This window comes from Alligator sinensis, unplaced genomic scaffold, assembly GCF_000455745.1.
Source record: "Alligator sinensis unplaced genomic scaffold, ASM45574v1 scaffold994_1, whole genome shotgun sequence".
In the NCBI taxonomy this organism is placed as follows: Eukaryota; Metazoa; Chordata; order Crocodylia; family Alligatoridae; genus Alligator; species Alligator sinensis.
In genome coordinates, this window is record NW_005842488.1 from 1 (window position 1) to 12,421 (window position 12,421).

A 12,421-nucleotide genomic window follows, 5' to 3' on the forward strand; every position below is an offset into this window, starting at 1 on the left:
GGAAGGACGCGCTCCCCGTCATCGCACCCTCATCCGGCCTTGTGTGTTCTTGGGAGTCCTGCTCTAATTGCATAAATTCGGGAGCGTAATTGAGATTTTACTTTTCATTTAGCGAGCGAGGCAGAGGTAGGATGGAAGCATGCTCATTTATGTTTCATGCTCCATCGCTTCAGCATCATTGCCAAGAAATGTCACATTTTCCCTGCGCCCTCCCCTCTGCGACGTGAGAAAATTGAATCATATAAATTTCAAGCGCTCCATGACAAAGCCGTCCCTTTGTCCGATGTTATTATGCATGAGGGGTTTTTTTGGAGGGGGGGTTGTTGTTGGAATACAAAATCGAAATCAACATGTTGCCAGCTCTCATTTCATCCTTGTCAGGAGCCATCCAAGTTTTATCCATTCAGTGTCTATGCTTGTTTGCGCCATTTGACAGGCTGGAGGGAAGAGGAAAGCAGGGGAGGGGGGTGGCAAGTCAGGCTCGGCGATGTGTTTATCCAGTGCTGATTACCTCTTTAGATCTCCTGTTTATAGGCAGCTCCATCAAGGTTGCTCCATACAACTTTTCATATTCAAACTAAATTACCTGCTTTTAAAATCCTAGACTGGCTTCTTTTTTTTTTTTTTCCCCCCCTCTCCTTTTAATCACACATCCGCCTTTATTGAGTTGTTTTCCTTCACTGGCATCAGTCAGATGGGTTTTGATGGGTGCTAGACACTCACCTTGTTATGTCACAGGTGGCCTTTTTAATAGCGGGCTTTGGAAATGTGCTCTTTAAATTGGTGTAATTTTGCAAAATGTAAGAATCCTTTTTTTCCAAAGGTGCTTCTGTAGTGGAACGAGGGAAAGCCATGTCACTAGCTGTACTGAGCAGTAAAACACTTTGATACCAAAATTGAGCTGAAATGATTTCAGCTATGCTTGTTTCCATAGTTTTTGTTTTTTTTTTAAAGAAACGCATTCCAACTAGCAATTGCCCATTTTCTCTCCACATCCACCAAGACGATTGATGTAAGAATATGTTTTCTGTACTATTCTTTCTCTGTATGTGCTGTTTTTGCTTTGTAGTAACTCAGGTTGGTGTGTCCCAGGGACATAATATGTGTCCAGACCCTGGGATTCCAGAGAGAGGCAAAAGAATAGGCAACGATTTTAGGTAAGAACCTTTTCTGTATGTGCTTTGCATGCAATTAAAGATCCTGTTTATAACCACCGTCAAGTCTCTTTGGCATTATATGTAGCCTGCTTGCTTAGAGACCCTCTGTACACCTGTAAATGCATTATATTGGGAAATCTTGCTCTGATTTAATAGCACAGAGAGATAAGCGCGCGTGTGATACCATGACAAGCGAAGATTATAATGAATTCCCCCTGGGAATGTTTTCTCTTGTCAAAGTCAGCCTCCAAACCAGACTTGTCCCACCAGGGTTCATTATAATTCATTTTTCCCCCCCAGCAAAGTGCGGAAAGAGCGGTTTAAAACGACAACAATAACAACAGAAACCCTTCTCGTGTTAGTGCGAGTCACTGCACGGTCGCATCCCCCGTGGTTTCTCAGGCGACTTCCCAGCGCCCTCGTGCAATCTTTTGTCAATAAGCATATGTGCTGCTGGATAATTGTTCTCTCTTTCTAAAGTTTAAAACAATGCCGTTGTCCCCTTTGTACTCACTGGCCTTCATTTAAAGTGCGTAAGAATAAATCAGCCCACTGTTAGCAACAGCAGATCAATATTTAATCTTATTTCTCTGTCGATGGCTGTTTTGTTCCCTAAAATATGCCTATCAATTTAACCTGAAACCATCAAATTCCCTTGAAATCCACAAAAGGGATTTCTGGAAGGGGGGTGGGAGAGAGATAAGGCATTGCCAATATAGTGCTTAAATACAAAGGGCTGGATCCTCAGCTGGGGCAAATGGGTGTCACTTCATGTCACTGGAGGGGCGACACTGATTTATGCCGGCTGCAGATCTGGATCTAAAGCTGTAGAACAAAGCACACGCATTTTGGCGTGATGTAAAGATTTTTCTGGTATAAAAATGTGGAGCATATAATCTCTCGGGGCCAAACTCTGTGCTTCAGCATTTAGTAAAATTCTTGCTGAGGTTGTATTGAAAGACGTACGCCCACTGTTAAGCTATGACCACCTTAGGCCAACACGAGCGAACGCACGAGAAAACCGCGTGTCCTTATTTCATCCCATGCCGTGCCCGAGAGGCCAGCAGACTGTCTCTGTTCACCGATTAAAGAATCACTAGTGTAGTCAAAGACAGCAAGTGACAAATGTGGTGCCCCGGCAGCTTTTCAGGTACTAATCCCCCTTCTTTGGTTCTGTCTACCAGGTTAGGATCCAGCATCCAATTCACCTGCAATGAAGGCTATGATTTACAAGGGTCCAAAAGCATCACCTGCAAGAGAGTGAGCGACATGATTGCTGCTTGGAGTGATCAGCGGCCAGTGTGCAGAGGTTAGAGACCGGGGGGGTTAACCTCGGGGATGAGGATCAATAAGAAACCCTCCTTCCTGACCCACCCTCCCTACTCCATCCTTATGTCTGTCTTCATCTTGGTCCCTTGGCTTCCTTCTCCCTGTAGGGGCTGCTTTTTTCCCGGTATTTTGAGCGTCACCTCCTGGTTAGCGGTCTCAGAAAAGGGATGCTTTAAGTTTCTGGAACCTGAATCCTCCTTCAAAGACCCACTTTTTAATCTTTTTCTGGCACGCTGATTCTTTCAACCCCTTTGCACCTTGCTCTTTTGCCTCATTGGGCGATAACCAAACTTGTTCGGCAACTGGGACCCTGGAGCTACGTGCCAGGATTTCTAGTTCTGCCTCCCGCCTATTGGGCACGTGACCAGTTCCCCAGCTCTACGCTGGGCATCCTGGTGTTTGCTTAGCTCCCTGTGTGGCTTAAGTACAGGTCTGGTGTTTCGTGGGAAAGGCACGAGGTATAAGTCCAAAACATTGTCGTTAAGGTGGCAAGCCAATGCCAGGAGCTTAGCTGGCCCATTGCAATGGTGGAAAACCTAAAATTGGTCAAGAAATTGGCTTTCATTCCCACTTTCTTGAGGGTCCAGTATAAGCAGCAGGTAAAAAGTATAATGATGGCGGAAGCTGCATGCGGTCCCCAGATGAACATCTCTTTCAAGTCAGCAGCCCTGATACTTGCCTGCTGGGAACCTGCGGCTGGCGATCAGTTCAGCAGCACATGTGCTGCTTTCATGGGGTCAGGGGCACTCCTAATTGCTTCCCTCTGGTACACGTGTTCTTCCAGTGGGAGATTATGTCCTCAAGACAGTTGCCCCTTTTATAAGTTATCGGCTTCACTAATGAGTGTAATAATAAAACAGATACCTTGTTACATCGCCGGCAGAAGAGAGCTCTTACTACTTAAGGATGCAAAGCTAAAGAAAGGTCACTCCCTGAGCTTTTCCCGTAAGGCTAAATATGCTAGCCAGCTCCCATCTGAGATCCCACTTCTGTCCCAATCCCGTCCCCCTTCATGGCAGCTTGTTGGAGAGAGATGGCTAGGAGGATGTCCCATGCATGGACAGGCTTGGTACAGCTGATAAAGACCTTTCCACATCATTGGGGGGGGGTGGGAAACTGATTTTTCCATTAACTTTGTGCAAAGTGGGCATAAATTGCTACCAAATTGAAGTGGTCGTGATGTGCATTCCCTTCTTCCCTTTGGATAGAAATGGTAGCAGGTGCTCAAGGGTGAAGTCTCTGGAGAGTCAGGCTTAGTCCTTCCTTCATTGTGAAAAGACTTGCAGCAAGGGGTAGTGCTGTCCTTCAGATCGTTAATGTTTTATTCCTCCGCAAAATGTTTATCCTTGGTGAACTGAAGCTTGGACAATCCTGACCCCGACACCGCCCCCCGCAGCTCCCTCCCCCTCCAGCCCAGCCCTGATCGCACACAGGCACAGACAGAAGTTAATGAAGGTGCTCCACTTTGGAGCGCTTTCATCTGAACCCTCATCACATGAGGGTTTATTTGCCATGCAATCAGGCACTTGTTAAGCTCTCTGCACTTCTGTCAATGGCTGTAGAGTGCTTTCATGGGGCTGCTGGCATGGCAAATGTCACTCCTGGGAGTGCCTGATATGTATAGTGCTGCCAACAACTGGCTAGAATGGGAACAACACAACTGTGTTTCAAAAGCCCTCTACTGCTCATAGCACTGAGATGTCACAAACACTTAAATAAAGATTACTCTCTTGCACTTCTGTTCCTGCTGTCACTCTTTAAGTTCTGAGTAGCTGCGGCATACAGCACGTTGACAGCCGCAGAGTTATAGATAGGCACGGATTGGTTCAAATCCAATTAGTGCAGAAATTATGTTTGTTAATTAGCATCATTTCTTTGAGAACGATCCCAATTAAAGTCAACCTTTCAGTTTAGATCTTAAACAATTGCCATGCTTGGAAGGATGTTAGAACAGCTACTCTTCAGAGGGGCTGGGCCTGATGGAGTTCACCCTGCATAGTACACAGAATTCACAGAATCAGAGAAAAGAAGGGTAAAAGGGACCTGTGGAGGTCATCTAGTGCAAAACCCTGCTCAAGGCAAGATCATCCCTATCCAAACCAATCTATACAAGACCTTGATTAACCTATTCCTAAAACAACACAATCGATCCTGTCGTACAACTACAAAGCATACTGCCCAGAGACACCAAACCTGCCATAGGTGAAGTAGGGGGAGGAGAGCTATACATGTCCCACTGCTGCAAGGGTTATTAAAATGCATTCAAGAAGTACGTGGGAGCCTGGCTGCAACAATTATCTTTGAGATCTCACAGAGGACAGGTGCAGTTCTAGGAAACTGGGGTAGGTCAAATGAACTGCTTCTCTTTTAAAAGGAGCAAAAGGAAGGATCAGGAAAGTATACATAACTCAGCCTTAGAGAACTCCTGCAAGGTTGGATGCACAATTAGTTGGATAAACACACCTAGAGTAATTAGTGCTTTACCATCAAAGCAGACGTATGGGTTCTTCAGAGTCTATTTTGGGTCTAGTATTATCCAATATTGATATTAATACCTTAGATGATGGAATAGAGAATATACTTGATAACATTTGCATGTGCCAAAGTATGCAAGAAGCAAGGGTGTCTGAGGGTGATATATCTTTTATCAAACCAACAGCATAATGGGGTGCTGAAGAATGTTTTGTATTAGAAAGTTTGTCTAACTCTGTCCTAACTATGCAGTTGATCTGATAAAAGAGATCACCCTAAGAAGTCCTCGCCTCGCATAATTCCTGGATTATCAGGGTTACAATGTCACCCTAGCAATGTCACCCATATACCAAATTGTAAGGGGTTGCAAGAACTGTGGAGGACAAAGTTAGAATTCAAAATGATCATGACCCATTGGAGAAATGGTCTGAAATAAATAGGTTGCAATTCAGTAAGGAAAAATGAAGAGTACTACCCTTGGGCAAGAGTAATCAATGCACAAACACAACACAAAGGATGACTGGCTAGGATACAGTTCTGCAGGGAAAAAAAGGTTATTATAAGGGATCGCAAACTGAACATGAGTCAGCACTGTCACAATATGACAAATAAAGCAATCATTGTACTGACACACATCATCAGGAGTATCTTGTATTAGACACATGAAGTAATCTTTCCACTCTACTCCTCCCTCGTAATGCTTCCTCTGGAGGACTGGGTCCAATTTTGGGCACCTAACTTCATGCATAGACCAATTGGAAAGAAACTAGAGAAGAAGAAGAAGAAGGATCAGAGGTTTCAAAAATCTTGCATATGAGAAATGATTGAAAGAGCTGAGTTTGTTTAGTCTAGAAAAGATAAGATTGACTTGAGACCAAAGTCATCTACTATGTAAAAGGTTGCTGCAAAGAGGAAGTTTAATAACCTGCTCTCCTACTTCAGATCATAAACTAGCCTTTAACTGCTTTAGATTGGGGGGTGAGAGAGTATTATGGACAGGTTATTTCATAATTGTCCATTTCCAGGAGCTTGCCTACACGTAAAAGCTGTACCGCTTTAACTATACAAGTATAATTAAAACAATGCAACCTGCCAAGCAGATGCAGTTCTAGCATTATGAGCAGTTGTGTACTGCTACAGTGTGTTGTTACCATACCAAAAGAGCCATAAATCTGAGAATCTTTTAGGAGCATTGTACAAGTGTAGGAGTACCAGCATTCACTAACATCCAAGTTGTAGTGTGAAGGCAACCAGGCTGGCAGAGCCGAGTACTGTAAAATCACAAGGGTTACAAGTTGTACTGGTGAATACGTAGATTTGCCGTGATTAACAGCATCTACGCTAGGAGCTTCTTTCAGCTCAGCTACATCAGTCCCCTCTTCTCACTTTTGGCCAGTGTAGCTAAGTCAGCTTTAGTCTTTGTGTCCTACATTGCACTGAATCAGCACTTTATAACAAACAACTGCATCCACAAAACTTTTACTGGAATAACCATACAGGTAAAAAGACCACATCCCTAATCAGCTAAGTTTTACTGATGAAAATATAGGCCAGGCTCAGGTGCCAACCAACGTGTCTGGTATTAGGCAACATCTGTAGTGAAATGTAGGGTGAAATGTGCCGTCATTTGGCTCTGGTTTGGTGACCCCATGTAACTTGAGCCTGTTTCAGACTGGTCAAACTGGAATACCCCCAAATTTAGAGGAAGTACCGATTTCAGTCTGAGTGTGAACAATGGCCCCAAGAAAAACAGACCCCAACATTAGATTTCCCCTGAAATAAATGATGCTTTGCATCTTGTATAAAACAGCCTGCTGTCCTCCTGCATGTAATCCTATCAAGCATCCATTGTAAACACAGGCAGAGGTATACGAGTTGTTTGCATTTGAGGAAACTCCTCCATTGTTGTTGTTCCTTCTCCTGCCTGGAAACGAATGCCTCCAGTTTACATTGTTCTCTTAGAATACTTGATTGAGTGGCAGGTCTCTGATGAGCAATGATCTCCTCTGTATTTTCCTAGTGATGCTCATAAGTCTGCCATTGTCATAACTCTCAGCAAACTATAGCCCATTATAGCGTGCCTTGGGATGTTGCATCAAGAAACATAGAAGTCATGTAACCTCTTCCTATTAACTGTTCTCCTTATGTGTAGTGAGGTCTTTTGTAAATAGCTGCTATCTAAATTGTGGGGGAAGGCACAGATTCAGTAAAGGTTGCCTGGGCATGGATGGCTTTGAGAGGCTGTGGTTTGCACTGTAGCCAGGAGAGCTGTACCTTTTGCTTGGCTCAGAGTGCAGCGGTCTGTTAGGGCCTTGTTACACCTTACACGGTAAGCCGCACAAATGTTAATCCGCTTAGTGTTGTTCCGCTTAGTGGAGCAGTCACACCCTAAAATGAAAAACCATCTCCAACTGTCCTTCACCTGCACTGGTGTGACTTGCCATTAAAGGCTTGGTTAGCAGGGGCCGGATTAGGAGGTAAGAGCAGGACACCCCTCCTGCCAAGCAGAGTAAGGCCACAGTCCTGGAGCACCTGGCAGCTGCAGTGCCTCCCACTATCACGCAGACTGGTTTGCTCTTCCTGGCAGGAGCAGCAAGCTGGTCCAAGTGGCTTGCTCTGCCTGGCAGGAGAAGAGCTTGTTTGAGTGGCAGCAGGAGGCACTGCAGCTGTGGGGTGCTCCGGAGCTGCGCCGCTCACTCTGCCTGACATGCCCAGGAGGCAAGGCACTGTGCCTGGCCTCCCTGCGTCCTGTTATCCCTGCTCACCCTGACTCAGGAGGGGCCACTGCATCCTGGGATGCTGGAGGGCTTCCACTTGGGCAGAAGAGCTGTAGAGAGTGCCTGCACCTTAATGGAGCAGGTGTAAAACATGGCAGATTAGAGATAGTCCTACCCTGGAGTGGCGTAACTTTAAACTGAATAACAAGTGCTTTAAATTGCTTAATCCCTAGACTGGCTGCACATTGACACCTCTTAAGAGCTCCAGAAGCTGCCTAAAATTGCTGTGTAACAGTGACATGGCCTTTAGGCCATTGAGTCTGTTCTGCAAATGCAGCTTGACTGAGCTGCCTGGAGATGTCTTAGGTTTTGGCCTTAGCTATGATCTATGTAGTGGCTTTTCAGGGCACAGGCTGTGCTGTCAAAAAACCCCCTCAAACACAGTATGAGCATTGGTAGGAAAGTAGGAGCAAGTTGGTCAGATTGAAATACAGAATCCAAACCTGTTGGTAGCTTAAAACCACAACATAGCTTTAAGACATTCAGCTGAGCCTTTCTAATGCGTATGCATTGAGGTGCTAGCTCAAGCACTGATGAAAGCTCATCTGTGCCTACACATATTTAGCACATGCCCATGAATGTGATGGGGCTAGAGTGAGTGTGAACTAGAGGTTCTTGCTTACAAGAGGTCAATTTTGCAGTGTGGCAAGCCAAAAACATTAAAAAACCATGAGTCAATTCCCACCCAAAAATCTATAGATTGAAAAAAAAGAAAAGTTTGTGTTTGTTCTCAGGTTTACAAGCCTTAAGGGCTGCACTGGGGTCACATTTGCAAGGTCTTTCACATACCTGAGAGCTATTTTTTTAAAGTTGAGATTCTCATGCAACCTCTTGATTCCAGAAGTGGGTGTTTTAAGAATAGCCTCATGTATCATGAGATGCATAGTAAAAAATTCAGTAGTTAGCAATACTGGTTTCAGCCCTGTAGGTGATTCACAGGGCTGAAGTCTTTCGCGTTTAATGTAGACTCCCTCATGTCCCCTCCAGCCCTCTGACAACAATTGGGATTCACATTATCCCTACTTAATGCAATGCATATTGCTCTCAGTCCTGTCTACTTGACAACTTTAACTGGGACAGTATCTGCCAGGGCAATTGTGCTAATCTAGGACTTCACAGATCACAACCCTGTTGCGCTTGAGGCCTGAAGACAGAGCAGTGTCTGTTTAGGGGATGTGGCCGATTAGACTTTTGAAGGGAACTAGATGGAAACCTGTCCCACCCTCAAACATAGCTATAGCCTGTAAAGGAAAAAGAACCACAACTCTGGACTTCAGTAGTCTATTTTGTATGAAAGGTCCTCAGATGCTATGGTAGCAGTACAAAGCATTGACTGGTCAATGAAACCTGGATATTTACTTGTTATCCAAATTGCAGGCTTCAATCCATAGCCGGTGCTTGAGGCCTGAGGACAGAGCAGTCTCTGTTAAGGGGATGTGGCCGATTAAACTTTTGAAGGGAACTAGATGGAAACCTGTCCCACCCTCAAACATAGCTATAGCCTGTAAAGGAAAAAGAACCACAACTCTGGACTTCAGTAGTCTATTTTGTATGAAAGGTCCTCAGATGCTATGGTAGCAGTACAAAGCATTGACTGGTCAATGAAACCTGGATATTTACTTGTTATCCAAATTGCAGGCTTCAATCCATAGCCAAGATAGGAAGAAGTGAGTAGCATTTGCAAGGTACCCATCTTGAGATCCCTAAAGGTGGCCTTCCTTTTAAAGGACTTGGGGCATCCAGTGTTTTTTGAATATCGGGCCCCTTGATTTGGGTGATATTTCAGGTTAGGTACCCCAAAAGCACAAGAACCATAAGAAATACACACTTCTGGAAAGCTCATTCTCTCTCTTTTCATACTATTGCCACCTGGACCTTTGCGTGCCGACCATTGTAGTTTGACAGACATAGGTAGTCTGAAGTCAAGTGGAAGGCAAGGTAGATTTTCCCCTATAGACAAACCAGAGCAGATATATCTAGCACAAGATGTCATGAGCTGAAGCTCACTTCATCAGATGCTGTGAAAGTATATACAGAAAGCAGAGTAGTTTGCACAGGATTTTCTCATTAACCAGAGGTTCGCACCCTTACTTTTTGTGGTTTCCATGGTGGCCCAGAGGAAGTAGGCCAGAAATGACATAATTTGGATGTCCTTCAGTCCAGTAGTGTGCATGTGTGAACTGAGACTAGCCAATATTGATGCCCATTCTGCCCTTGGCTGTTTTTGGTTCCTCCTAAATTGGCATGTATAATCATGATATTTGTCATGCTAATAATGAACAACTTGTAATATTTTTAATTAAATCCCTCTAAAGCCCTTAAAGTCATAAATTGTTTTTTCTTCGGTTCTTTTTTCCCCCTTTAATTTCCTCTGCAGAGTTTTGCAAGGCATTAGAATCCCATCTAATTCTTTGAAACAAGTGTAGAATAAATTGAATCAGCGTAAGAGGATATTTGGCATAAATATGTGACACTATAAAGGAAATTTATAGTGTCCTTTCGTTTGAGATAAGAAAGGATTTGCCTGCGTTATTACTACTCTGTGAATCAACTTGATTTTTTTTCATTCCAACGTCGGTGGGGGAGGGGGGGGTCTTTTTGGGACAACCCCCCCCCCCCCCTTTCCCTTTTTTTCTTTTTTTTATATCGGCTGTGCTGTCAAAAAACCCCCTCAAACACAGTATGAGCATTGGTAGGAAAGTAGGAGCAAGTTGGTCAGATTGAAATACAGAATCCAAACCTGTTGGTAGCTTAAAACCACAACATAGCTTTAAGACATTCAGCTGAGCCTTTCTAATGCGTATGCATTGAGGTGCTAGCTCAAGCACTGATGAAAGCTCATCTGTGCCTACACATATTTAGCACATGCCCATGAATGTGATGGGGCTAGAGTGAGTGTGAACTAGAGGTTCTTGCTTACAAGAGGTCAATTTTGCAGTGTGGCAAGCCAAAAACATTAAAAAACCATGAGTCAATTCCCACCCAAAAATCTATAGATTGAAAAAAAAGAAAAGTTTGTGTTTGTTCTCAGGTTTACAAGCCTTAAGGGCTGCACTGGGGTCACATTTGCAAGGTCTTTCACATACCTGAGAGCTATTTTTTTAAAGTTGAGATTCTCATGCAACCTCTTGATTCCAGAAGTGGGTGTTTTAAGAATAGCCTCATGTATCATGAGATGCATAGTAAAAAATTCAGTAGTTAGCAATACTGGTTTCAGCCCTGTAGGTGATTCACAGGGCTGAAGTCTTTCGCGTTTAATGTAGACTCCCTCATGTCCCCTCCAGCCCTCTGACAACAATTGGGATTCACATTAGCCCTACTTAATGCAATGCATATTGCTCTCAGTCCTGTCTACTTGACAACTTTAACTGGGACAGTATCTGCCAGGGCAATTGTGCTAATCTAGGACTTCACAGATCACAACCCTGTTGCGCTTGAGGCCTGAAGACAGAGCAGTGTCTGTTTAGGGGATGTGGCCGATTAGACTTTTGAAGGGAACTAGATGGAAACCTGTCCCACCCTCAAACATAGCTATAGCCTGTAAAGGAAAAAGAACCACAACTCTGGACTTCACTAGTCTATTTTGTATGAAAGGTCCTCAGATGCTATGGTAGCAGTACAAAGCATTGACTGGTCAATGAAACCTGGATATTTACTTGTTATCCAAATTGCAGGCTTCAATCCATAGCCAAGATAGGAAGAAGTGAGTAGCATTTGCAAGGTACCCATCTTGAGATCCCTAAAGGTGGCCTTCCTTTTAAAGGACTTGGGGCATCCAGTGTTTTTTGAATATCGGGCCCCTTGATTTGGGTGATATTTCAGGTTAGGTACCCCAAAAGCACAAGAACCATAAGAAATACACACTTCTGGAAAGCTCATTCTCTCTCTTTTCATGCTATTGCCACCTGGACCTTTGCGTGCCGACCATTGTAGTTTGACAGACATAGGTAGTCTGAAGTCAAGTGGAAGGCAAGGTAGATTTTCCCCTATAGACAAACCAGAGCAGATATATCTAGCACAAGATGTCATGAGCTGAAGCTCACTTCATCAGATGCTGTGAAAGTATATACAGAAAGCAGAGTAGTTTGCACAGGATTTTCTCATTAACCAGAGGTTCGCACCCTTACTTTTTGTGGTTTCCATGGTGGCCCAGAGGAAGTAGGCCAGAAATGACATAATTTGGATGTCCTTCAGTCCAGTAGTGTGCATGTGTGAACTGAGACTAGCCAATATTGATGCCCATTCTGCCCTTGGCTGTTTTTGGTTCCTCCTAAATTGGCATGTATAATCATGATATTTGTCATGCTAATAATGAACAACTTGTAATATTTTTAATTAAATCCCTCTAAAGCCCTTAAAGTCATAAATTGTTTTTTCTTCGGTTCTTTTTCCCCCCTTTAATTTCCTCTGCAGAGTTTTGCAAGGCATTAGAATCCCATCTAATTCTTTGAAACAAGTGTAGAATAAATTGAATCAGCGTAAGAGGATATTTGGCATAAATATGTGACACTATAAAGGAAATTTATAGTGTCCTTTCGTTTGAGATAAGAAAGGATTTGCCTGCGTTATTACTACTCTGTGAATCAACTTGATTTTTTTTCATTCCAACGTCGGTGGGGGAGGGGGGGTTCTTTTTGGGACAAACCCCCCCCCCCCCCTTGCCTTTTTTTTTTTTTTTTTATCTTT

General features: G+C 43.8%; 1 protein-coding gene across 1 annotated transcript in view; it reads left to right on the plus strand.

Annotated features, from left to right (window-relative positions):
* Positions 1-1,069: 1,069 nt before the first annotated feature.
* The window catches only part of LOC102368221 (CUB and sushi domain-containing protein 1), a gene marked incomplete at its 5' end in the record, with an annotated part of 292,700 nt that continues 281,348 nt past the window's right edge, over positions 1,070-12,421 (plus strand). The window contains 2 exons of the mRNA XM_014523449.2: positions 1,070-1,157; positions 2,342-2,466. Of these exons, the coding sequence (XP_014378935.1) occupies positions 1,070-1,157; positions 2,342-2,466 (213 nt within the window). The remainder of the gene's footprint in view (positions 1,158-2,341; positions 2,467-12,421) is intronic.